The sequence below is a fragment of the Coregonus clupeaformis genome, unplaced genomic scaffold, assembly GCF_020615455.1.
Source record: "Coregonus clupeaformis isolate EN_2021a unplaced genomic scaffold, ASM2061545v1 scaf1027, whole genome shotgun sequence".
NCBI lineage: Eukaryota > Metazoa > Chordata > Actinopteri > Salmoniformes > Salmonidae > Coregonus > Coregonus clupeaformis.
The window spans coordinates 14,314-40,927 of record NW_025534481.1 but is presented as its reverse complement, the minus strand read 5'-3'; the positions used below and the strand labels follow the sequence as shown (position 1 = coordinate 40,927).

General features: G+C 44.4%; 1 protein-coding gene across 1 annotated transcript in view; it reads left to right on the top strand.

Moving 5' to 3' along the window:
- Window positions 1-26,614, top strand: part of LOC121556375 (von Willebrand factor D and EGF domain-containing protein) — a 55,418-nt gene that overhangs the window by 17,523 nt on the left and 11,281 nt on the right. The window contains exons 6-21 of the mRNA XM_045217361.1: window positions 2,525-2,614; window positions 2,802-2,943; window positions 3,194-3,423; window positions 4,102-4,175; window positions 5,122-5,269; window positions 5,990-6,148; window positions 6,741-6,943; window positions 7,210-7,669; window positions 7,827-8,105; window positions 8,388-8,649; window positions 9,813-9,949; window positions 14,272-14,436; window positions 15,206-15,310; window positions 16,348-16,462; window positions 18,129-18,394; window positions 19,238-19,457. Coding sequence (XP_045073296.1) covers window positions 2,525-2,614; window positions 2,802-2,943; window positions 3,194-3,423; window positions 4,102-4,175; window positions 5,122-5,269; window positions 5,990-6,148; window positions 6,741-6,943; window positions 7,210-7,669; window positions 7,827-8,105; window positions 8,388-8,649; window positions 9,813-9,949; window positions 14,272-14,436; window positions 15,206-15,310; window positions 16,348-16,462; window positions 18,129-18,394; window positions 19,238-19,457 — 3,055 coding nt within the window. The remainder of the gene's footprint in view (window positions 1-2,524; window positions 2,615-2,801; window positions 2,944-3,193; window positions 3,424-4,101; window positions 4,176-5,121; window positions 5,270-5,989; window positions 6,149-6,740; window positions 6,944-7,209; window positions 7,670-7,826; window positions 8,106-8,387; window positions 8,650-9,812; window positions 9,950-14,271; window positions 14,437-15,205; window positions 15,311-16,347; window positions 16,463-18,128; window positions 18,395-19,237; window positions 19,458-26,614) is intronic.

The window sequence follows — 26,614 nt, the reverse complement described above, 5'->3', positions numbered from 1 at the left end:
GAATTGCTCTGTCCATGACCGTAAGGCCCTCCAGCGGGTGATGAAGAAGGCCCAGTACATCACCATGTTACCACCCATCCAGGACATCTACAAGAAACGGTGCCTGAGGAAGTCCCGCAGCATCATCAAGGACCCCATCACCCCAGCCACGAGCTGTTCTCTCCCTTACCTTACTGCAGATAGTATCGGAGCATGAGGTCTGATACATTTACATCTACATCATTTAGCAGATGCTCTTATCCAGAGCGACTTACAAATTGGTGCATTCAACTTATGATAGCCAGTGGGACAATAGACTAAGAGACAGTTTCTATCTACAAGCCATCAGACTGCTGAACAATTGAACTGGACTGACCACCTGCTCTGACTCTCCACACCTTAGCACACATGCACTCATTCACACACACACACCCACACATCCACGCACACTTACTTGCTTAAGGTAGTCCATCGTATCCGATGATGACTTAACTACTGCTTGTGGGTTCGCTGATGGCTTTACAGTATAATCCGATGCGGGTTGTACACTGTCTGCCACAGACAGAGCACACAAAGACCTGTCCCGTTGAGGCCGGTGCCGGCATGGTCACTCCTAGATGGCATAGGCCGCGCCAGGTGGAACGGTCCGCAGCAACAGTCTCGAGGGAGGCAGGGTTTATCCCACATTTCTTTAGTGATGTCTTCAGTTGGTCCTTTATCCGCTTTTTCTGCCCACCTGCTGAGCGACGGCCCAGTTGTAGCTGTCCGTACAGCATCTTTTGCGGCAGGCGATCCTCTGGCATCCGGATGGCATGACTGAGCCATCTAAGCTGGTGGTGTGTGATGGACGCTTCAATGCTCCTGCAGTTGGTTCTCTGTAGGATCTCTGAGTGTGGAACACGGTCCTGCCAGGTCACTTTCAAAATGCGTTGGAGGCATTTTATGTGAAAGGACTCCAGTTGTTTTAACTGTTGCCTGTAGACTGTCCATTTTTCACATCCATAAAGGAGTGTAGATACACACTGCCTGGTAGACTGCAACTTTGGTGTGTAGGTGCAGGTTGCTGTTGCTTCCAAGATATTTAGAGTGTGGTACAATGGCCAGTGAGGATTCTGAGATGGAGAATGTGGATGTTTCAGTTGGAGGGTCAGATCACCACTGACATAGGATCTCTGTTTTTGGGATGTTAACAGACAGCCCCATTCTGCTGTATGCTCTCACAGTTGCTGTGAGCATGGCTTGTACAGCTTCTGGGGTATGTGCCATAAGAGCGCAATCATCCGCATACTGGAGCTCAAGAACGCGTTCAGATTTGAGCTTTGTGGCAGCTTGGAGCCTCTTAATGTTGAAGAGGTTCCCGTTCAATCTGACGTCCAGGGTCACCCCACTCTGTTTCCATGTCCTTGTGCAGGAGTGTTGTGACACACAGGAGGAAGACATTGAATAGGACCGGCGCAAGCACACACCCTTGCCTCACACCAGTGCCAACTCCAAAGGGTTCAGACTCCTGACCACCAACTGTTACACACACACATACTTGAAACCCCACCTCTTTAAGGAATACCTGGGATAGGATAAAGTAATCCTTCTACCCCCCTACCCCCCTTACCCCACCCACCAAAAAAACCACACAAAAAACATATTGTAAAGTGGTTATCCCACTGGCTATAAGGTGAATGCACCAATTTGTGGGTCGCTCTGGATAAGAGCGTCTGCTAAATGACGTAAATGTAATGTAATGTACATTTATGCAACACACACATCACAACTGCTGCTACCAGACTGTTATTTACTATTGTTAATACTGCACAATTTAAACACTTGCCCACCAATCCCCCCTTCCCTGATACACGTGTAAATATTGGACGATAAATTGTGCCTTCCTGTATTATACTTATGCTCAAATGTTTATTATATTCTACTGCCATTGACTTTATGTTCATATTCTTATATTTTATTATTTCTTACTGTTGTTGCATTTTCGAGAAGGGACCTGCAAGTAAGCCTTTCGTTGGATGGTGTATACCATGTGTATCCTGTATGCAACTAATAAAACTTGAAACTTAAGATAGCAATTACTGTATTAGTGGTTTGTCTGCTAAATTACCATATATCCCTGCCATGTGAAGCCATGTGTGGATGGATGCTACGTGCGGTACTAGTTGTGTATATCCATGACAAGCTGTGCAGTGCAGGGCAGGCCACACTCAACAGGCTCTGTTCCCCACATGCTGATCTCACTGCTGGGCTAGATCAGGGGTCACTACTTTACTGAAGATTGACTTAAACACACAACGGCTCCAGCCCTAACACATTGCTCATGTAGCCTACACGCCATATGACTCAGTGAAATGTTTGGATGAATTACATATACAAGCCAAAACAAATTAGAAAGGCCGCTTTTACGACCCTAAGCCTTATGCTTTTTTTAAGGGAAAATATTATGCCGTTTCATTTGTGTCATAGACAGCTCTGTCGCAGACTGGCCTGGTGAACGTTTGATAGTGGCGACTTATGTCATTATTAATGTACTATTATTTTACAGTTCTCCTGCAGTGTTTCCACGTTCCTGGGTAACTCCAGCCGGACACAATCTCTGGCCAAAGAGAGTGAGAGCTTCTATGCTGGAATTAAGGTAAACCATCATGACTGATACAATGTACTAAAAAAGATGGTTGTTGGTTGACCTCTAAATTGTATATAATCCATTGGTGAGCATTAAACTCCTTCTGAACTGCATCGCGTGCTGTAAATTAAATTAATATTGAGCCCAGACAGTCCAGGAACCTGTGTCTGTACTCTCTCTCTCTCTCTCCCTGCAGTTTGTTCCAGATGTGCTGCAGATTGCGGAGGACGGTAAAGAGCATGCTGTAGCCATCCACAGTACAGTGCCTATCCCCTGTTACGGGACAGAGCACGGCCGACCATGTGGAGTCCCTCTCACTCTGAGCGTCCGTGACTCAGGTAAGAATTAGAATAGCCTAATTTCCATGATCATGCCATCTCTGTGCGAGCCAGTGCTTACTGTACTAGCGCCAGAGAGGTTTAAAACCAAGAGACTCAACATGTGATTACTTCCTGTTTGTTTACACCCATCTAATCCTTTCACAGATCTAGGGGCTAGGGATCGATTTCATATTCAGGCTAGCTGTCTTGCGGCTCTGTGGGGGTATTTACTAACCAGACCCTGTTATGTGTCCTGTTGCCCTCCCAGACAGCCTGGGTCCCAGCGTGGAGGCCCCCAACATGGCCCTGTCAACCTGCCAGGTGGAGCTGCAGCCTACTGCAGCCTGCAGCCGGAGCCAGGGGTGTGCCTGGGCCAGCCTCACCCTCACCGCCGTCACAGACTTCACCCGCGACGGCAACCGCCCCAGCCTCCTCAGTGCCACGCCACGCTCTGACGCACCGCGCCTCTGGAGGAGATACAGCCCCACACCCCTCAAGGTCCGACCGGGAGACCCATAGAATTAGAACACATTAGAACACTACAACATAATTAGAACTTTAGAATTAGAACACTCAATATTTTAATTCTCTTTTTTATGCACCCTGCTTCCGGATGGGCTATAGCCCCACCCCACTCAAGGTCAGAGAGAGAGAAAATGTAGCTATAAGCCTCAGAACAGATGCTTATAACACTAACATAACTGCAGTAAATGTCTGCATGACATAGCACCACAGTGTTTACATGGTTAAAGAGAAGACTGTTATGAACCAACGACAAATCACTAACACTGCTTTTCCACGTGCTCTTCCACTCTTTTGTTGAAACTAAATCTGAGCGTTACTCATGTAGCAAAACCGTTGTGTCCTTCTAACCTTCTGACTTCCCCTGCGTTGTGTCATCCCTCAGTCATGCAGTCAGGCTTGGCACATCTGTGTTTAGTGTTTAAGCCAGTGAGACATGAAAGCATTTCGCCTGTTATTCAAAAACACAGACACACACACACACACACACACAGCACACACACACACACACACACACACACACACACACACACACACACACACACACACACACACACACACACACATGAAAGCTACAGAATGTGCTGTTGCCTATACTTTAATCAGCACGACCAGAGTGGGTCACGCAAAGTTTTGTTCCTCATACCTCTACAGGTCACAGTTCAAGATGTTCCCACTGCAAGCTGCTACTCTCTGACTGATCCACACATCATTACATTGGATGGCAGGTAGGTAACTGGGGCATTGTGTTTAGCATGCTGTGTCCTATGTTGCTCAGTTGGTAGAGCATTTCACTTGTTGGATTCCTAGGACCACCCATATGTAAATCACTTTAGATTTACGATTTATGTCACTTTGGATAAAAGCATCTGCTAAATGGCATATATTATTATTATTATTAAATATTAGTGTGTTACGTACAGACTTGGAGACGAGTACCCACTTCACATTTCACATCGAATTATCCCCCATTATTTTTCCCCCCAATAGAACTTCATGTACATTGACATACAGTGTGTTTTTAAAAAAAATCTCATTTGTTATGCTTTTTTTTATAACATTTTTCTGCCCCCACATTATTTGTTTTGGCCGATTTTAATGATCAAGAAGAGCTATTTAAATCACCACTCCACCTCCTGCTAACTGATTAAGTTCTTTACTGTAATTATTATTATTAACTATCCTCTCACAGGTCACTACATGAGAGTTTGGTCAAAGCTGGTACTTGAAAACATTACAAAAAACACCCGCTAATCAGAGAAAAATATGTTTAAAATGTTTTTCAGACCAAACAGGTCCGAAGGTGACCAGTCCATAACCTTCTAAATGGATATAACTTTTTCAATCCTAATTATTTTAAAATCATTGCTTCACCTTCATCGTGTTTATGCAATCTCAAGTACCCATAATCAAAAGCCCCTTTTTGCTTGATTAGATGGAAAAGTGTTTTTATATGATAATTATTGGAAACTAGTTCTTACTATTTATTTGAACTTGCCAGTAAAATAACTTTAAAATAACTTATTTGATGCAAATGTTCAATTCTAACAAATTTTCGCAAATGTTTTCACAAGCATACATAAATGTTGTTTTGGTATTTTAAGTATGAACATCACAGCAATGATATCAGTCCAATTTATCAGCACTGTTTTAAGACCTGTTTCTCCCCACTAGACGCTATGAGAACCAGCAGACGGGTACCTTCGTCCTCTACAAGAGCCTCCACCGAGTGTTCGAGGTCCAGGCTCGTCAGTGGGACTGTGGTAGCCGCCATTACGCTGTGTCCTGTAACTGTGGAGTGGCGGCCATGGAGGGAAACGAGGTTGATTGCTTGAATTTTTATGTTATTTTTATTTTACCAAGTTAGTCTCATTGAGATTAAAAATCCATTTTACAAGAGACCTGGCCAAATCAGCAGCACAAAACGTTTAATACAGACACATTTACAACATAAAACACAAAGCACTACAGTTTAAAACCATCCATTTACACATTGAGCAGGCAAGATGCTTTGGGGAAATCACTGATTGATTGAATGAATGATTGATAGATTGATTTAATTTATTAGAAAATTAACCCTAAAAGTGCTAACAGAGGTCAAATGGAGGAATGAAACATAATCACTCTTTTGAATACTAGTTGTGCTGTAAATGGGACTCAATAGTAAACTTTGTGATAAAAGCACCAAATTTGGCATAGAGGTAGATGTATGTACCCTGAAAAGATATAGATATGGAGCCACCCCAGATTTGGCCCCTGAGAGGGTGTGGCAGCCACTATAACAAAAAAATTAATGAGCTTTCATTCAATATCTCTATACCAATTCGAGAGTCGCATCTTTTATATGCTTGACAGGCAGTGTCTCTTTGCAATCATTACCAATTTGGGGTAAAAGATTACCTCAATTGGCGCTTTTAAGCAAAAAATATGTTGGCGCTTTTAGGGTAAAAAAAACCCAGATGTACAGCTTGTAAATACAGTAGAAAACTATTAGGATAACACAAAACAGTCAATTACCTATTTTCATTTTGTGGTCCTTAAGGTGGTCACGCTGGACATGTGTAACGGTCAGCTTCAGGAGACCAGGCCCCAGCTCTCTCTGAAGAACCTGGGAGGATATAACAGTGGGTCCAGTGGGACCAGCGGCTCCAGTCAGTATCGGATCAAGATCCTTGAATCTCACCAGGGGAAGAAAATTACAGTAGGTATTGGTTAATTTAAAGTTATTACATTTACCAAGTAGGTTTACCCATTAAATTGTTGGGAGCATATATAGCTTGTGCGACTTTCTTTCTTTTTGTACAGTTTTCTCTCGTGTAGTCAGCACATGTACAAGCATTTTTGGTTATGCGTCAGCTCATGCTTTTTTACTAAAGTCATTACCGCCACTTTTATGGGCTGTTTCCTCTCACTGTCTAGACAGGTTTGGGGATGTGTGAGTTTGTGAGCCCACTGAGCCCAATATTGAATGATACGACTTTTACAAGTCATGGAAAAACACCTTTCTGCTAGGGGCAATCTGCAACACTGTACGATTGATGTAATGTAATGTCCAACACTAGTTCTATAGATAGAAAGATTTGGAGATTGTTGTTGTTTTTAGTCCCTCTGTGTAGTATACTGATCCACGCAATAAAACATTGAGTGAACTCATTCTATAATTTGCATTAAGATCTGACTTCTGGTTGTAATAAAGGTTAACGCATACTTTTATAATATATAATAATATTCTAATAATATAATAATATATGACATTTAGCAGACGCTTTTATCCCTTTTTATTCCTTTTGTAGTTGATCTTTCCATCTGGGGCCTTTGTGAGGGCAGACGTCAGTGATTGGGGGATGAGCCTGTCAATCAGAGCTCCCAGTGTGGACTACAGCAGAACAATGGGACTCTGTGGGACATTCGACCGGAACGGTCACAACGACTTCCATGGACCTGATGGGACCACCTATGGGAGCACTGAACAAGAACGCTTTGTGGAGGAATGGAGGTAACTATTAATGATTCTATATAGATCTGAGAGGGGTCCCCTGAGCTTGTAACTGTTCAGTCACCCACCCCTGTCCTTTTGGTCATTTAGTTTGTAAGTAAATAGTTTTTCCATAATAACCTTGGGTTACCTTTTCTATTTTAGCTGGCATGAGAAAAGAAAGCCTTTATCAAATCCTGTGTTATCCCCAAGGCTTACTCTAATTCAGAGTCTGATGAGATAGCTCATTGTCTGATCCATATCCCTCTGTTTCTTCTTTGTGTCAGGCTAGCCGCGGGGGAGAGCTTATTTGACACCATGCCCCCTGTAATGGAGGTGGAGGAACGACGGCCTTTCTGTCGGTGTCAGGAGGGCTACAGCATGTCTCTGCATTTCGCCACGGGCCACACCGGAGATAGCCACTCTAACTTTAACCCCTCGTCGCCCCAGCACCAGGCCCAGTGCCAGTCTCACGACAACGTGGATTACACCTCTGTCTTTCCCTGGGTGGACACTACCTCTGAGTACATTAAGAGCTCTGAGCCAGAACAAAGTGACCACCAGGGAGAGTCCATCCTGAACAGCCCAGCTCTGCCTATGGAGATACACAAACAGCCAAGTTCCGAGATGGTAGACTATGGTGGGTTTGGGGACCACGGTGATAAGAGTGAGCGAGAGATTGACAGGGAGCTCAGAAGAGACTTCCTGGTTGCCGTAGACGACATCAGGCCCAAGACAAAGAGACAGGTGTTTATTTTTTCCTCTCTTTTTGTTTTTCTTGTTGTATAGTGTCCTTGAGGTTATTTGAATGGCCCTTGATATTATTTAATAATTGTTCTATTGTTATTATTGTCATTATCGTTATTATTATTATTATTATTATTATTATTATTGTCATTATTAGGCGCTGTACGAGTTCCAACCCATCTTCACCTCTCAGTCCCTGAGCCAAGCAGACCTGGAGAGCTTAGCCTATTTCTTCCCTGAGGACCACCACCTGTCTGCAGAGCGACCAGTGGCCCAGCCCGTGTGGCCCAGCCCCAGTGGGCTTACCTCGGTCAAGGCCCTGGAGGTGTGCCAGCTAGCCCTGGGGAACTCCACGGTGGGAACAGTGTGTAGAGAGCTGCTGGGCCGGAGGCTAGATGAGGCAGTGGACCTGTGCATCCTGGACCTGCAGCTCAAGGTATTTCTGTTTGTGTCTGCATCTGAAATGGCACCCTATTCCCTATATAGTGCACTACTTTTGACCAGAGCCCATAGGGCTAGGGAATATGGTGCCATTTTGGACACTACCATTGTTGATATTGTAACTTGTTAGTATAGGTCTTGTCTGTCCTTTTGTCAAGTCATAAATATGCATTTATATAGACAAATGCCAATTGTACAGTATGCTCATGGATTTCAGTTTCCATTGACTGCTATGTGAGTGCAGTTAAACTTGAACTTCTTGAACTTGATGTTGTAGGATGACCTGGCCTGGGAGGAAGCTCTGGTGCCCTACCTGGAGAACGAGTGTGAGAAGAGGCTACTGGAGAACCGGACCCAGAGGGCCCTGGAGCTGGGGGGGTCTATGGCCAGGGTCGGGATGGAGGGGGTTGAGGGGATCGTTGGGACGGTACTCACCGCACTGCGCTGCCCCAACTTCTGCAACGGGAATGGCCAGTGCACTGATTGGGGTTGTCAGTGCTATCCTGGCCACAGCTTCTACGACTGCAGTCTGGCTATCAGTGAGTATTCAGAACCTATCTTCCCCTTGAAAGCTGCTCAGAGGTTGGGCATGTTGGCATCAAAATATCTTTAAATTGGATTTAATCAGTTTATTGGTCATGTTGTAGTTTAGTCTAAAACATTAGACTACTGCACTCTCAAGTTCTTTTTAATATTAGATACAGTGAGTAACCCCAATCCACATCCACATAGGAGTGCTGATCTAGGATCAGGTCCCTATGGTCCATATAATTATAATCTAAAAGGTAAAACTGACCCTAGATCAGTACTCCTACTCTGGTATTACATTTACATTTTAGTCATTTAGCAGACGCTCTTATCCAGAGCGACTTACAGTTAGTGAGTGCATACATTTTCATACTGGCCCCCAGTAGGATGCTGTTCATCACCAGGTAGGGGTCCGGGCATCCACCCGTGACCTCTCTCTGTGTGTTGTGTGATTTATAGTAGCTGATCTTGAATCAGGGTCCTAGGGGAACACGGCAGGGCGCACCAATAAATCCAGCTAATAGCTCAACTGATCCCAGGCGAGCATCAAGTCTACCCCTGGGCCACAGCACAGATCAGGGAGGGGAAATTGAAGGGGAATTGTCTCCTCTTTTGTGTTGATTTTCTGTCGTTCTGTTGTGGGGATAGCATCTTACCTTATTCAAGCAAATGCAACTGACTTCAAGAGTTTAATATCACTAATGACATTGTTTTCTGTAGAAAGTAGAATCAAACTAGAATCAAAGAAGGCAGACATACTAGTACGGTACTTTATGCAGACAGAGTCAAAGTGACTTTTTCCAAATGTTAAACTCATTCTGGCAGGTATTATAAAACAGTTTGCTGCTTCATGACAATGCACTTGAACATGACCTCCCAATGCTATGACTTTGTGTCTGGCTGCTGCTGTATTTATTGCGACTGTCTCTGTGAATTTACTAACTGTGTTGTAGTCAAGGACAACGTGCCATTTTGTCACATCATACATTACCCTTGAATTGGTGAATCTTCCATTTTGGTTTGTCAGCGAGTGGGCTTGTATTGCACTAGACTTGCATATTGAGCCTTTCTATTTGGAGCTTCCTCATTTAAACATATTCCAGTCCTTCTTTCCACTCTGATGATCCCTCTCTCTTCTTCTCTCCCCTCCCATCCCTCTTTCCTCTGTCCTAAGGTCAGCCCGTAGAGTTGACAGACCTGGAGAACAGTGGTCTGTGTGACATCAGAGCATTCGACTGTCGCAGCGTACGGGTCTTCGGCCTCGGCTTCATCGACTCTCCCAACCTGGGCTGCCACCTCACACGACTGATGGTGAGAAACATAACTCAGACAATGGTCACGGTCATATAAGGACACAGCCCAGAGTGTTGCTGTACTAAACACAGTGGGGAACACAGAAAACACAGACGGGATGGTGAAATCTCTCTGAGGATCCAAACCAGTCTTTTTTAATTGAAAAAGTTCAGCAAAACTATGGTGCTCTAGATTCCCTTTTCCGATCATAGGAGGAGGGTGTCACGATCGTCTGAGGAAACGGACCAATACGCAGCGCGTGGAGTGAACATGATGACTTTATTTAAATAAAAGCAACCACGAAAACAACAAACAAATGACGAATGTGAAGTCCTACGGTACACTGACCAAAAGGAACAAAAACCCACAATGCCCACAGGAAAACATTCAGAATAAATATGGCTCCCAATCAGAGATAACGAGCCGACAGCTGACACTCGTTACCTCCGATTGGGAGTCACACGACACCACAATTAACACACCCAAAACACAACCAACCGAATACACCCTTACAACCAACCCCACAACAAATACCCAACAAAACAAATACACCCTGGCTCAAATCCAAAAGTCCCGGAGCCAGAGTGTTACAGTACCCCCCCCTAAAGGTGCGCACTCCGGGCGCACCAGCATACAGTCTCGGGGAGGGTCTGGGTGGGCGTCTGTCCACGGTGGCGGTTCTGGCCCTGGTCGTGGTCCCCACCCCACCTTAGTCACCACCCGCTTCCGTAGCCCCCTCCACCTGACCACCCCCAACTAAACCCCACTGGATTAAGGGGCGGCACCGGACTAAGGGGCAGCACCGGACTAAGGGGCAGCACCGGACTAAGGGACAGTACCTGACTAAGGGGCAGTACCGGCCTGAGGGGCAGCACCGGACTGAATGGCGGATCCTGGCTGGCTGGCTCTGGCGGATCCTGGCTGGACGGCTCTGGCGGATCCTGGCTGGACGGCTCTGGCGGATCCTGGCTGGCGGAAGGCTCTGGCTGATCCTGTCTGGCAGAAGGCTCTGGCTGATCCTGTCTGGCGGAAGGCTCTGGCTGATCCTGTCTGGCGGAAGGCTCTGGCTGATCCTGTCTGGCGGAGAGCTCTAGCGGCTCCGGTCTGGCGGACGGCTCTGAAGGCTCATGGCAGACGGGCGGCTTTGCAGGCTCAGTACAGACGGGCAGTTCCTGCGGCGCTTGGCAGACGGACAGTTCAGACGGCGTTAGGCAGACGGGCAGTTCAGGCGCCGTTGGGCAGACGGGCAGTTCAGACGGCGTTGGGCAGACGGACAGTTCAGGCCCCGTTGGGCAGACGGCAGACTCTGGCCGTCTGAGGCGCATCGTAGGCCTGGTGCGTGGTGCCGGAACTGGAGGTACCGGGCTGAGGACACGCATCTCAGGGCTAGTGCGGGGAGAAGCAACAGGGCATGCTGGACCCTGGGGACGCACCGTAGGCCTGATGCGTGGTGCCGGAACTGGAGGTACCGGGCTGAGGACACGCATCTCAGGGCTAGTGCGGGGAGAAGCAACAGGGCATGCTGGACCCTGGGGACGCACCGTAGGCCTGATGCGTGGTGCCGGAACTGGAGGTACCGGGCTGAGGACACGCATCTCAGGGCTAGTGCGGGAAGCAGCAACAGGGCATGCTTGGCCCTGGGGACGCACATAAGGCCTAGTGCGGAGAGCAGGAACAGGGCATGCTGGACCCTGGGGACGCACATAAGGCCTAGTGCGGAGAGCAGCAACAGGCCGGACCGGGCTGGCGACGCGCACCGTAGGTTTGGTGCGAGTGGCAGGAACAGGCCGGGTCGGGCTGGCGACGCGCACCGTAGGCTTGGTGCGGGTGGCAGGAACAGGCCGGGCTGGGCTGGCGACGCACACCGTAGACTTGGTGCGGGTGGCAGGAACAGGCCGGACCGGGCTGGCGACGCGCACCGTAGACTTGGTGCGGGTGGCAGGAACAGGCCGGACCGGGCTGGCGACGCGCACCGTAGGTTTGGTGCGAGTGGCAGGAACAGGCCGGACCGGGCTGGCGACGCGCACCGTAGGTTTGGTGCGAGTGGCAGGAACAGGCCGGGTCGGGCTGGCGACGCACACCGTAGACTTGGTGCGGGTGGCAGGAACAGGCCGGACCGGGCTGGCGACGCACACCGTGGGCTTGATGCGTGGAGTAGGAACAGGCCGGTCCGTACTGGGAACACACACCACTGGCTTTAACTGGGGATCAGGAACGGGCCGGACCGGACTGGTAACACACATCAGTCTCTCACGCCGTGCCGCAACAACTTCCCTTCCTCTACTCGCCAATGGCTCCCGTAATCCGATAGCCTTCTCTCCACATCTCCCTGTGGCAGCCTCCTGCTGCCCAACCGCCCAAGCCATGTGCCCCCCCAAAAACTTTTTGGGGTTGCCTCTCGTCCCTCCGACGATGGCCCTGCCGACGCCGTTGTTCCTCTCTCCGTCGCCTCTCCACTGTCTCGCTCCATGGACGGCGATCCATCCCCTCCAGGATTTCCTCCCAAGTCCAGGACCCTTTTCCGTCCAAAATCTCCTCCCATGTCCAGACCTTTGGAGCTGGGTCCTGTTGCCGCTTGACACGCTGCTTGGTCCTCTTATGGTGGGTTTTTCTGTCACGATCGTCTGAGGAAACGGACCAATACGCAGCGCGTGGAGTGAACATGATGACTTTATTTAAATAAAAGCAACCACGAAAACAACAAACAAATGACGAATGTGAAGTCCTACGGTACACTGACCAAAAGGAACAAAAACCCACAATGCCCACAGGAAAACATTCAGAATAAATATGGCTCCCAATCAGAGATAACGAGCCGACAGCTGACACTCGTTACCTCCGATTGGGAGTCACACGACACCACAATTAACACACCCAAAACACAACCAACCGAATACACCCTTACAACCAACCCCACAACAAATACCCAACAAAACAAATACACCCTGGCTCAAATCCAAAAGTCCCGGAGCCAGAGTGTTACAGAGGGCTCATTGCAGTAGGCCTTATCATCATCTCTCAGACAGACTGGTAAACTGCTAGTTCACAACAGGACTCCAATATCATCTATGTGAATAGGCAGAAGGTGGTGGGTGATTGGGTCTGTCTAACCAACCCAGTATCACAGATTATTGTGAAATAGACACAATCTTTTCATGTGCAGTATACGATTTTGTATACAGTGCATTTCAATCACAGATAAAGACAGTAGGTTACTTAAGGCAAAAACGATAGGAGGGAGGTTGGTCGGGGAGGATGGGTTGGCATATAACGCGAACGTCTAGCAACCCAAAGACTGTGTGTTCGAATCTCATCACGGATAACTTTAGCATTTTCGCTAATTAGTTACTTTGCAACTACTTACTACTTTTTAGCTACTTTACAACTACTTAGCATGTTAGCTAACCCTTTCCCTAACCCTAACCTTAACCCTTTATCCTAACTCCTAAACCTAACCTGTTAACTGCTTAGCTAGCATTTTAACTAACCTCAACCCCTAAACCTAACCTTAACCCCTAACCTTAACCCTTAGCCTAGCTAACATGATCCACCTAGCTAGACTAGCTAACGTTAGCCACAACAAATTGGAATTCATGTAATGTACACCAATGCGTTATGAAGAAAGAAAATCGTGTAATACACACCAAATGCGCTGTGATGAAAAACGTGTAATACACCTGTCACGAATTGTCTATTTCAAAATAAACTGTGATAGTGTGTTGGTCTATCAAACTACTACTCTACAGGCTGGGGTTCAGTCATTATCAACATTGTAATTAGAGACTTATCAATTGCTTACACATTAGACACATATTATTCCCATGCTCTGAGGGTTGTCTATCTATCTATCTATCTATCTATCTATCTATCTATCTATCTATCTATCTATCTATCTATCTATCTATCTATCTATCTATCTATCTATCTATCTATCTATCTATCTATCTATCTATCTATCTATCTATCTATCTATCTATCTATCTATCTATCTATCTATCTATCTATCTATCTATCTATCTATCTATCTATCTATCTATCTATCTATCTATCTATCTGTCTATCTGTCTGTCTGTCTGTCTGTCTGTCTGTCTGTCTGTCTGTCTGTCTGTCTGTCTGTCTGTCTGTCTGTCTGTCTGTCTGTCTGTCTGTCTGTCTGTCTGTCTGTCTCTCTCTCTCTCTCTCTCTCTCTCTCTCTCTCTCTCTCTCTCTCTCTCTCTCTCTCTCTCTCTCTCTCTCTCTCTCTCTCTCTCTCTCTCTCTCTCTCTCTCTCTCTCTCTCTCTCTCTCTCTCTCTCTCTCTCTCTCTCTCTCTCTCTCTCTCTCTCTCTCTCTCTCCTCTAGTACCTGAATGGTGAGCGGGTTCCGGGAGAGAAGCAGAGGACCAGAGCTACCTTCCTGAGCTCCAAGGCTTTAGACTGTTCCATCCCCTCACTGAACAGCATGATGACTGTCAACGCTGTAGACTTTATGCTGGATGACAAACCCTACGCTCGCTGGGAAGTCAAGGTAAAGTTATGTACAGTATTTCCCATCTGGTAAAGTTAGCTCAATAAAGTTAATTCATTTCATCATTCATTTTACTAAAGCACATGGAAAGTCACCTCATTTCCTTGCAAGAAACTGTGATTATGGCTCACTTTTTCAAAGTCAACTTGAAGTCTTCTGCTTTGCCCTGTTCCTGACCTTCTCCTTGCCTGGTATATAGCCTATATATCATGTTCCAGCATGTCCCTGAGTGGTTTGGGATCGCTGTTTGTTTACTGCTGTATTAGAAGACATTAGCATAAATCTCAATGTAGGAGACAGAGCCGTGGGGCTTCTCTCCTCACCCCCAAGGTTAGCCCAAAGTCAGGTCTGCGTGCTGAAGTGGATGATGTGAGCCTGGGTTAGTGGGCTTAGAGGATGAGTCCAATATCACCTACCTTAGCCCTGGCTTTGCCATTAATCTACAAGGTTTAGGGGAGTTTGAGTCACCCGTCCCTTAGAAGTGTGAGGTATATTTGTATTGGATGCTGTGAAAATGTCCAAGTGTGCATCAGCATGAATTTCAAATCCTATATCAATTTTATTTTTGATTTTTTTTAGTATATGAGCTTCAAACTTATGTAATCATATTAAATGATTTACTTAGCTAAACCACCAAACCATTTGACCATCCAAACCAAGCTCAAGACAAGGAAGCCCTCCTATATGATATGAATGTCTGAACTCCATTGGTTAGGACTAGAGTGTGTTGAGTGTTGGTTGGTTACAGTATTGTTCCTTCCTGTCTCAGGTGACCAATGACGGCTCTCAGTACAGTGAGCCCAAGGTGCTAACAATCTACGATGGTGTGTGCCAGGTGTGTGAACCAACCCACTCCGGACTCTGTAAGTTAAAGGTAACTACTATACACCACACAAACACACATGCATGCACAACCACACACGTACACACACACAAACACACATACTTTTCCCTTAAAAACCATGCAGTATTATGAAAACTCTTTACCACTGAGTAAGACATAAGATATTCCTATGAAGAGAAGTGAAAAACAGGCCGTCTCGTAATGTCTGCAGGGTACTTGTTGAACATGTTGTCCAACATGTTTAGTGAAGTATTGTTGTACATCTTTACTCTTGGGTTTACTGTACAGTGGAAACCAAGCTCTGGAATACCGGTTGTCTCTGGGATGACTAAAACAGACACTCACAACATCACTTTCAGAGCTCCCTACGTCCATGGATGTCTATTCTAAACCACAGATGTTATGAATGTCCTCCCCACACACAGCATACAGTACACACACACACACTTACGCACGCACGCACACACACACACACATACAGACACACACATTGGAACGCAAGCACACACACACAGGGGATTACTGTAGCTCCTCCTGCCAATGATGTTTTAATCAAATTGAGTTACGTTCGGAAGAGATGGATTTGTTAGTGTTTGTTTTCTGTTCATTTCCTGCTGTGGTCCCCAGAGAGAGGCTCAGATATGTCCTAGTGCTATAAATGGAGAAACTCGTATTGCCTGACACTTTAAAAATAGTTGCTTCATAAATGTGTACTAGTTCATCTCTGCACCTTTGTATTCCTATTTCTTATCTCAGTAAATGTAGTAACAGTGAATGTCTTTCTTTCTTTCTTTCTTTCTTTCTTTCTTTCTTTCTTTCTTTCTTTCTTTCTTTCTTTCTTTCTTTCTTTCTTTCTTTCTTTCTTTCTTTCTTTCTTTCTGTCTTGTCTGTCTGTCTGTCTGTCTGTCTGTCTGTCTGTCTGTCTGTCTGTCTGTCTGTCTGTCTGTCTGTCTGTCTGTCTCTCTCTTTCACCTTTCTCTCTCTCTCTCTCTCTCTCTCTCTCTCTCTCTCTCTCTCTCTCTCTCTCTCTCTCTCTCTCTCTCTCTCTCTCCCTCTCTCTCTGTCAGGAGAGGACATGTAATATAGATGGAATGTGTTTTGCTGAAGGAGACTCCAATCCCGCCAGCCCCTGCCTCCTCTGTAACCCAAACACATCCAAATTCACATGGTCCGTAAATGAAGGTAAATCAAATCAGTCTATATGCATACTCAATTGAAAATGACTGCTGAAAATTGTGGAACAAAATATGCTTGAAAAGTCTCAAACTCCACACTGATACAACAGACTGCAAACAGCTATGGTGATCGTGATTGGCATGTAAGGTTTGAAAAAGGATCAACATGTTGTCAATGGGATCAACATGTTGTACCTCTGACCTTCTCATCCAATGATTTTTGAGAAGGAGGCGAGGAGAGAAGACGCGAAGGATCATAGAAATGCAATTCAGATTCTCCCCAAGACTAAAGTGGAAGGTGACCGTCTTGAGGAATGAGGGAAGGAAACGATAGATAGCAGTGCCCTTGCCACAGTCATACATTTTCACTTGGAGGGGAGCTGACACACTGGTATAGAGAGGAGAGACACTCTCTCTTTCGCTCCCTCCCTCCCTCCCTCCCTCCCTCCCTCCCTCCCTCCCTCCCTCCCTCCCTCCCTCCCTTTCTCTCTCTCTCTCTCCCTCCCTCCCTCCCTCCCTCTTCTCTCTCTCTCTCTCTCTCTCTCTCTCCCCCTCTCTCTCCCTCCCTCCTTCCCTCCTCTCCCCCCGCCTCTTTCTACTCCTCCTCAGGTATATTTTCAGTCTGCCTACCCGCCTGCAGCACACCCACCCACCCAGGGCTACAGATGCTTCCCATATCTTTACGCCGCATGGTTCACTTCATTAACACCGTCTAATAGGGTAATAGGGATTAATAATGGACAGTCAGACAAGATTGATCATGATTGGCACAAGGCACTTTTGATGGAGTTGAGAGCTTTGGAGTTTTATGACTTTTATGACTCAGACGAAGTGATTCTCTTTTAGTTGAGTTATAGGTCAGGAAGTTTCATTTATGGGCTTTGAACAGATTTCCCTTTGAAGGTTATATTGTTGGATTATACTTGCAAACACACCCATGCACATGCACAAACACACACACACACGCACAATAACACACACACACACACACACATATGAGAAAATAGTCTCTTAGTAGACCTTGCACAGGTTCTGTCTTTCTCTCTTCTTAGGGGCTGTGTGTTTCTGAAGCAGCCTGTCCCTGTGTTACTGTCTGTCATTGGGTCTCAGCTCTGAGGAAGGTGCCTGGTCCCATTAGCTGTGTCATCAGTCTCTGTCCCAGTGTTAGATCAAAGGAGAGCAGGCCATCTGCAAGGGCTCTGTTTCTATACCTGTCAGGACCTGTCTAACAGCACTCTGCAACAGAGGAGCCTGTCTTCACATGTCTCTGTGTCCCTGTAGAGAAACTGTACCCCTCCATCTCCCTCCTACCCTTCATCCCTTCCTCTTCCTCTCCCTCCCTCCCGCCATCCCACCCCTCTCTCTCCCTCTATCTCTCTCCCTTTCTCCTTCCCTCCCTACATCCCACCCCTGACACTAACGTGTTGTGACAGCCTTTTGGGGCTTCACAGTGTCAGTGATGCTGTCTGCAGTAGACTACAGTACACTAGCTCCCCCTCAATTCCCCTGTGTGCTCGGAACTACCCTATCAATAAGCTGGAGTACAATATGAATACTGCCTGTCAACCACGGTGGACAAAAAGAGAATACTTTCTTCTGTTTTATCTTTTGTCTCTCCTTCTCTCTATCTCGCTCTCTGTATCACTCTCTCTCCCTCTCCCCCCTACCCCCAGTCAACCAGCCCCCCAACCTGCACCAGCCTCAGGGGGGCCTCAGCACCTTCGTGGGGGAGAACTTTGTGTTCCAGTTCACGGCGGCAGACCCCGAGGGCTCGGCGCTCCTCTTTCTCATGGAGCAGGGCCCTCCTGAAGCCTCGCTCTCCCCCGCCGGCCTTCTCATCTGGAAAGTCCATCCGGTGGAGATGCAGGGGAAGGATCGGCAGAGCTTCGAGTTCACGCTATCTGACGAGTGCAATGCCCAGAGCAGCTACACTGTCGAGGTGAGAGAAGTGGGAGGAGAGGGTGGCAGGGGGGAGAAAAGGAGGGGGGGAGAGGGTTGGGATGGAGAGAGGAGGGGGAAGGAGGTGGGGAGAGGGAGGGATTGACTTGTAAACAGTTTATTGAAGCTTCCTACCTCCCTCTTTCCCTCCCTCCCTGGGTGGGTGGTGCACCACAGTTTAGCCCCCAAAGCCTGAAAACAGACCTCAAACAGACATCAGTCAACATATGCATTCATCACGGATGTGTCTCTCTCCACTCCACAGCTCCACACATGCCTATCCTCTGTTGACGTGATGTCTGTCTGCTTAGAGCTGGAGAGGACACTGGTTACCATGGGATGTGTGTGACAAGTTTACAACCCATGATTTTCACATTCACAGGCTCATGCCCATAGTTGGTCATGTGGTAAGAAAACAGTTTACCCCAAAGCTGTGAGACAACTAAAGTATCTGCAGCTTACCTAGTGAGCCCAGGTCTGGCTTGACACTGACAGTAATAAAGAAGACAGTGATATGATGCTGATAATCAACTCCCATGGTATAAAACAGTAATACAAGGCTCTCTTTCCATTATTATCAGAGAGCTGGAAGCAGATGGTGGTTTTCTGACTGAGGGTATTGTGGAGTCAGAGTAGGTATTTATCTCTTTATTAGCAGTGAGAAGAGTTGAGGATCTAGGGAAAGTGAAAATGAAAATAGCCATACGCTGTGATTAAGCAGACCATATGAAGCTATTCTGTTCATATAACAGGCTGAGTATGATGGCATTTAATTGGCTATGTTGAAAGCTATGTATGTAACAGCAGTCTCTCTGTCCTTCTGTCTGTCCATCTGTCTCTTCAGGTGGCTGTGAAGCCTTGTGGGTGTTTGAACGGCGGGACGTGTGTGACCAACGTGGCCTTCCCGGCGGGCAGCGGAGAGTACCTGTGTGTGTGTCCCAAGGGGATAGGAGGGGGCCTGTGTCAGGAGGACATTGACGCATGTCTGTCGGCTCCGTGCGGTGGCGGGGTGTGTGATGATACCGTCGATGGCTTCCTCTGTGAATGCCCTGCAGGCCTGAGAGGTAGGCTACAGGAACACACGAGAGCGCGCACACACACAAAGAGAGAGAAACCCGTAAGTGTGTATTGACACTGCCAGAGATCTGATACATTTCCCCCTCCCCATTCACCACTAGCAGAAGCAAAGATCCCAGTTTTAGTGGTATTTGCACTGTATTCATAACCCCTGCTGAAAACACAGAACTGTGCTGCGGCGGGTTAACAAACAGTGGTTGGCTAGTTCCAAACATCCTGATCACTCCCTCTAGGCTGTGTGTGTAGCTATTAAGTGGTGAAAGGTCAGGGTTGAGGTGAGGTGAGGGTCGGAAGTAGCTGAAAATAGTGACGTGCGCTGAGGCCGTGTAGGCACTTTCTATTGAGCCCCACTGGTCCCCGTCACTCACTCACACATGCACACACACTCATAAAGCAGATTTTTGCTATGGTGTTTATCGGTATGACACGATCACAAAGACAACCATCAAACAACCACAACCAATCATCAAACAGCATCATATAATTGGCATATACTTTACTCTTACTGAATTTCCACGTGGGCGAGGATATTGGACATTTAATCAAAGCCTATTGGATGATAACTTGTTTTTAACTAGGACAGAGGAATTTATAACTGATTTTTTCCGACATAACATAGGTACAGCAAATCCCCTTATTGTATGGGACACCTTTAAATGTGCCTTTAGAGGCCATGCAATTCAGTACTCATCTCGAAAACAAAAGCAATTTAGGTCAAAAGAGTCCACACTAACAAAGGAAATAGAAGGTCTAACAGAACAGATAGATAGCAATAAAAACTAACATAGAGGCTCAGAATAAATTAAGGAAAAACAAAAAGAAATGGAGAAACTTATTCAAGAAAGATCAAGTGTAATATATTATAGAAATAAAGCAAACTGGATGGAATATGGGGAAAAATGCACCAAATTATTTTTTTATCTTCAACATAGGAATGCTACCAAAAATAATTTATTGAAACTGGTTACAAATGACGGAGTCACCCATGATTCACCAAATTATATTTTGAAGGAGGAAACAAAGTACTTTAAGCATATGTTTTCATTTCAGTCGCCTCCATCTCCTCTAACTGAAGCAAAATGTAGATATTGTTTTTCTATTGATAATGTAACATTAACAGCCATACAGAAAGACTCATGTGAAGGTGAAATTACAGAGGAGGAACTTCTGGATGCAATTAAAGACTTTAAGTCCGGGAAAACTCCAGGGTTGGATGGCATACCAGTCGAGGTATACCAAACCTTTTTTGATATACTCAGAGGACCGTTATTAGCATGTTTTAACCACTCCTATTTAAATGGTAGATTATCAGACACTCCAGAAGAAGGCCTGATTTCATTATTACTGAAACAGGATACAAGTGGAAAATATAAAGATCCAGTCCATTTCAAAAATTGCCGGCCCCTTACACTTCAGTGTTGTGATGCAAAAATTCTAGCAAAATGTATAGCGCATAGAATTAAAAAGGTATTGTCGGACATTATTCATTCTAATCAGACAGGTTTTTTACATGGCCGATACATTGGAGATAATATAAGGCAAACAATAGAAACACTATGGAAAATCTGGGAAACCAGGCCTACTATTCATAGCAGATTTCGAAAAGACATTTGATAAAGTACTACTGGGGTTTATATATAAATGCCTGGAGCATTTCAATTTTGGACAATCTCATATAAATTGGGTTAAAATCATATATAGTAACCCTAGGTGTAAAATAGTAAATAATGGCTATTTCTCAGAAAGTTTTAAACTGTCAAGAGGAGTGAAACAAGGTTGTCAACTATCGGCATATCTATTTATTATTGCCATCGAGATGTTAGCTATTAAAATCAGATCCAACAATAATATCAAGGAATTAGAAATCCAGGGCTTAAAAACAAAGGTGTCATTGTACGCTGACGATTCATGTTTTCTTTTAAATCCACAACTTTAATCCCTCCACAGCCTCATAGAGGATCTAGATACATAAATGTACTATATTACATATTGGATCACTAAAAAATAAAAATTTTACATTACCATGTAGTTTACCAATAAAATGGTCTGATGGTGATGTGGATATACTCGGAATACATATCCCAAATGAAATGATCTCACTTCGATTTTTTTTTATAGAAAATTAGCAAAAATAGATAAGATCTTGCTACCATGGAATGGTAAATACCTGTCAATTTGTGGAAAAATCACCCTGATTAACTCTTTAGTATTATCCCAGTTTACCTATTTGCTTATGGTCTTGCCTACTTCTAGCGAACAGTTTTTTTAATTATATGAGAAAAAAATATTCCATTTTATTTGGAACGGCAAGCCAGACAAAATTAAACGGGCCTATTTATATACTAAATATGAATTAGGAGGACAGAAATTATTAAATATTAAAGCATTATCTATGCTATCACTAAAAGCTTCAGTCATACAACAATTATACTTAAATCTGAAATGGTTCTCTAGCAAACTAGTAAGATTGTCTCACCCAATGTTCAAGAAGGGGCTTTTTCCCTTTATTCAGATTACAACCCCTCACTTTCAGGTATTTGAAAAGGAAATAATCTCCCAAATATCACTATTTCTAAAACAAGCCATAGAAAGTTGGTTGCAATTTCAATTTAATCCTCCAGAAATGACAGAACAAATATTGCAACAAATATTCTAATTGATAAAAAAACGTTCATTTTTGAGAAAATGTTTAAAAAAGGTATAATCTTCGTAAATGATATTATCGGTAGGAATGGTGGAGTTATGTCGCACATGCAGATTACAAAAACATATGGAAATGTCTGCTCTACCCAAAATTACAACCAAATAATTGCAGCATTACCGCAAAAATGGAAGAGGAAAGTGTAAGGAGGAAAAAGTAAGGAACTTGTCTGTCGGCCTTGCATTAAAGAACATAATTGGTTAAAAAAAAAGTTTACCAGTTTAATTTAAGGACCAAAAGATTGACAGCCGTCCCATATAGATTACAAAATAGTTGGGAAGAGATTTGTGATGTACCGATTCCATGGCATAGTGTTTATGAACTGATACGCAAAACGACGCCGGATTCAAAACTTAGAATTTTTCAATTTAAATTATTATATAAAATTCTTGCTACCAATAGAATGTTATTTGTATGGGGGATACAATCTTCCCAGCTCTGCAGATTTGGCTGTGAAGAGACAGAATCATTAGATCATTTGTTTTGGTACTGTCCATTTGTAGCTTGTTTCTGGACACAGGTCCAGGAATGGCTGAAGGATTGCAATATTTGCATGGAATTGACCCTGCAGATAGCACTACTGGGTGATCTGAAAAGTCATAGTCAATCGATCAATAATATAATAATACTTTTAGCAAAGATGTTTATTTTCAATTCACATACTGTAGAAACAATGAGAATAGAAAGGTTCAGAACTTTTGTAAAACATCACAGTACAGTTGAAAAATATATGGCAAATAGAAATCCAATATGGATGGTGTTAAGAGATAGATGGGCGGTGTTGAATGGAGCTGGGATGGGACTAATAACAACTAATAACAACAAGATAACTAGTGTAAGACATGCTGTGTCCATAATAAGTATATAGGTTATATATTGTGAGCTTTTGTGAAAGAGCACAGTTAGAAAGATATGGCATATAGAAGCATACCAGATGGACATCATGAAAATGATCGGAGGAAGTTCAGGAGTAAAAATAAACAAAATATAATTAGTGACTGTGTCCATAAAATGTATATAGTATGTATAAGCATGAAGTAGAGGCCTAAGCATTGTTGTTCACTAGTTTACTCCAATTAGGGAGGGGATGGTGGGGTTGGAAAGTAATAAAGGGAAATATATATATTTTTAAAGGATATGTATGTATGTATGTATGTATGTATATATGTATGTATGTGTGTATATATATATAATATATATATATATATATGTGTATGTATGTGTATATGTATGTGTATATATACAGTGGGGAAAAAAAGTATTTAGTCAGCCACCAATTGTGCAAGTTCTCCCACTTAAAAAGATGAGAGAGGCCTGTAATTTTCATCATAGGTACACGCCAACTATGACAGACAAATTGAGAGAAAAAAAATCCAGAAATTCACATTATAGGATTTTTAATGAATTTATTTGCAAATTATGGTGGAAAATAAGTATTTGGTCACCTACAAACAAGCAAGATTTCTGGCTCTCACAGACCTGTAACTTCTTCTTTAAGAGGCTCCTCTGTCCTCCACTCGTTACCTGTATTAATGGCACCTGTTTGAACTTGTTATCAGTATAAAAGACACCTGTCCACAACCTCAAACAGTCACACTCCAAACTCAACTATGGCCAAGACCAAAGAGCTGTCAAAGGACACCAGAAACAAAATTGTAGACCTGCACCAGGCTGGGAAGACTGAATCTGCAATAGGTAAGCAGCTTGGTTTGAAGAAATCAACTGTGGGAGCAATTAATAGGAAATGGAAGACATACAAGACCACTGATAATCTCCCTCGATCTGGGGCTCCACGCAAGATCTCACCCCGTGGGGTCAAAATGATCACAAGAACGGTGAGCAAAAATCCCAGAACCACACGGGGGGGACCTAGTGAATGACCTGCAGAGAGCTGGGACCAAAGTAACAAAGCCTACCATCAGTAACACACTACGCCGCCAGGGACTCAAATCCTGCAGTGCAAGACGTGTCCCCCTGCTTAAGCCAGTACATGTCCAGGCCCATCTGAAGTTTGCTAGGGCATTTGGATGATCCAGAAGAGGATTGGGAGAATGTCATATGGTCAGATGAAACCAAAATATAACTTTTTGGTAAAAACTCAACTCGTCGTGTTTGGAGGACAAAGAATGCTGAGTTGCATCCAAAGAACACCATACCTACTGTGAAGCATGGGGGTGGAAACATCATGCTTTGGGGCTGTTTTTCTGCAAAGGGACCAGGACGACTGATCCGTGTAAAGGAAAGAATGAATGGGGCCATGTATCGTGAGATTTTAGTGAAAACCTCCTTCCATCAGCAAGGGCATTGAAGATGAAACGTGGCTGGGTCTTTCAGCATGACAATGATCCCAAACACACCGCCCGGGCAACGAAGGAGTGGCTTCGTAAGAAGCATTTCAAGGTCCTGGAGTAGCCTAGCCAGTCTCCAGATCTCAACCCCATAGAAAATCTTTGGAGGGAGTTGAAAGTCTGTGTTGCCCAGCGACAGCCCAAAAACATCACTGCTCTAGAGGAGATCTGCATGGAGGAATGGGCCAAAATACCAGCAACAGTGTGTGAAAACCTTGTGAAGACTTACAGAAAACGTTTGACCTGTGTCATTGCCAACAAATGGTATATAACAAAGTATTGAGACACTTTTGTTATTGACCAAATACTTATTTTCCACCATAATTTGCAAATAAATTCATAAAAAATCCTACAATGTGATTTTCTGGATTTTTTTTCCTCAATTTGTCTGTCATAGTTGACGTGTACCTATGATGAAAATTACAGGCCTCTCTCATCTTTTTAAGTGGGAGAACTTGCACAATTGGTGGCTGACTAAATACTTTTTTTCCCCACTGTATATATATATATATATATATATATATATATATATATATATATATATATGTGTATGTATGTGTATATGTATGTGTATATATATATATATATATATATATATATATATATATATATATATATATATGCGAGAGAGAAAAAAAGAAAAAAAACATATGGGGGATTGGAAGTGATGCAGACAATTACATTGATGGAAGTTACAATATATCTGCAATATTAAAGCTGATCTACCCGCAAAAAAATATTTAAAAAAAAGAAAAATAGTTAACCATCAAACAACCACAACCAATCATCAAACAGCATCAGGCTTTAACCATTAGACACACATTCACAGGCCCTAGTAGCTTTTGCCCCTCTCAACTACTGCCTTGCACAAACAGGCGACTTTCAGTACCACCGACGTCAACACAAATGCCAAGGAGTAGGCCTGCTTGTAGACAGCGCTACAGACACAACATGCCTAGTAGTCAGCAATACTGACTGAGAGATATACTGTACTTACACAATAGACATGTAATATAATAATAGTAGGCGGCACTACTGTAAATACACTTTGTAAATTGCACTTGTAAACGAAGTCCATCCGTCTATCCTTCTGGGTAAAGACATCAGTGACTGAACTGTAACACTCCTCCCTGTTGGCCCTCAGTTTTAAAAGTCAGTCTCAGTGTGATGGAGATGATGGTAAGGGATGAGAGTCGTCCTTGATCGGTTCAGTTTCGACTGTATTTCTTTATCCGTTTCAGCATAGAAAATGACCTCTCAACGGATGCTGTTGTGGCTGGTTTAGTGAGGACCAGCTGCAGTAACTTTGTCGCCTCGGGGACAATCTGTGTCAGGTCATGCTGAGGAGCTGTCCAGGTGATTTGTCTCGTACCATTTGTGAACTGTACAATCCGACAAGATCAGCCTTAATGAAATCAAAGTACTTGGCATATTTTGACAGGCTCTTGTTTGCTGGTGTCGATCCTTTGTGACATTGTTTATACGTTTTTGCAGACCACTAAGCCAAGGAAATTAAGTTCACCAAAGTGGTCAAACCTGGTGTAATGGTCATGGTCACATGATGGGGTAATCCTCCTGCAAACTTCAAAACCAGTGTCTGCCCTCAGCCCAATAGGGAATTTCCTATTGGTCTAAGATGTTGGTTGCTCCCGTGGGAGACCTGGGTTTGTATCCCACGTGTTACACTAGCTGTCATCTGAACATTGATATTGTCCATTAAATTATAGTAGATTAGCCCCCTCTCTACTCTGATCGGCTGTTTACTATGAGTTTCGCTTTCTGCCAGGCCCAGTTCATTGCATCTCTGCTTGAATCGCTCATAGAAACTATCAAAGTTGTGTCGCTGCCGTTCCAGTGCTTTCATTGTGATTCTGATTCTGGTAAAGCAGAAACCCATATCCATCACTTTGTTCTGCAGAACACGGAAGAAACAATTGTACATTGAAAATTCCATCATAGGCCATGAGCAAAAAGCTCTCTAAATGGGTTACTAACGGTTTAATAGTTCCACATAGTTGCCCTTGGGCCTGTTTGATGAGCTGGCACTCTCATCGTTGCCACAAAATGCCAACTCCTGTTTACCTAGGTAGCCTGA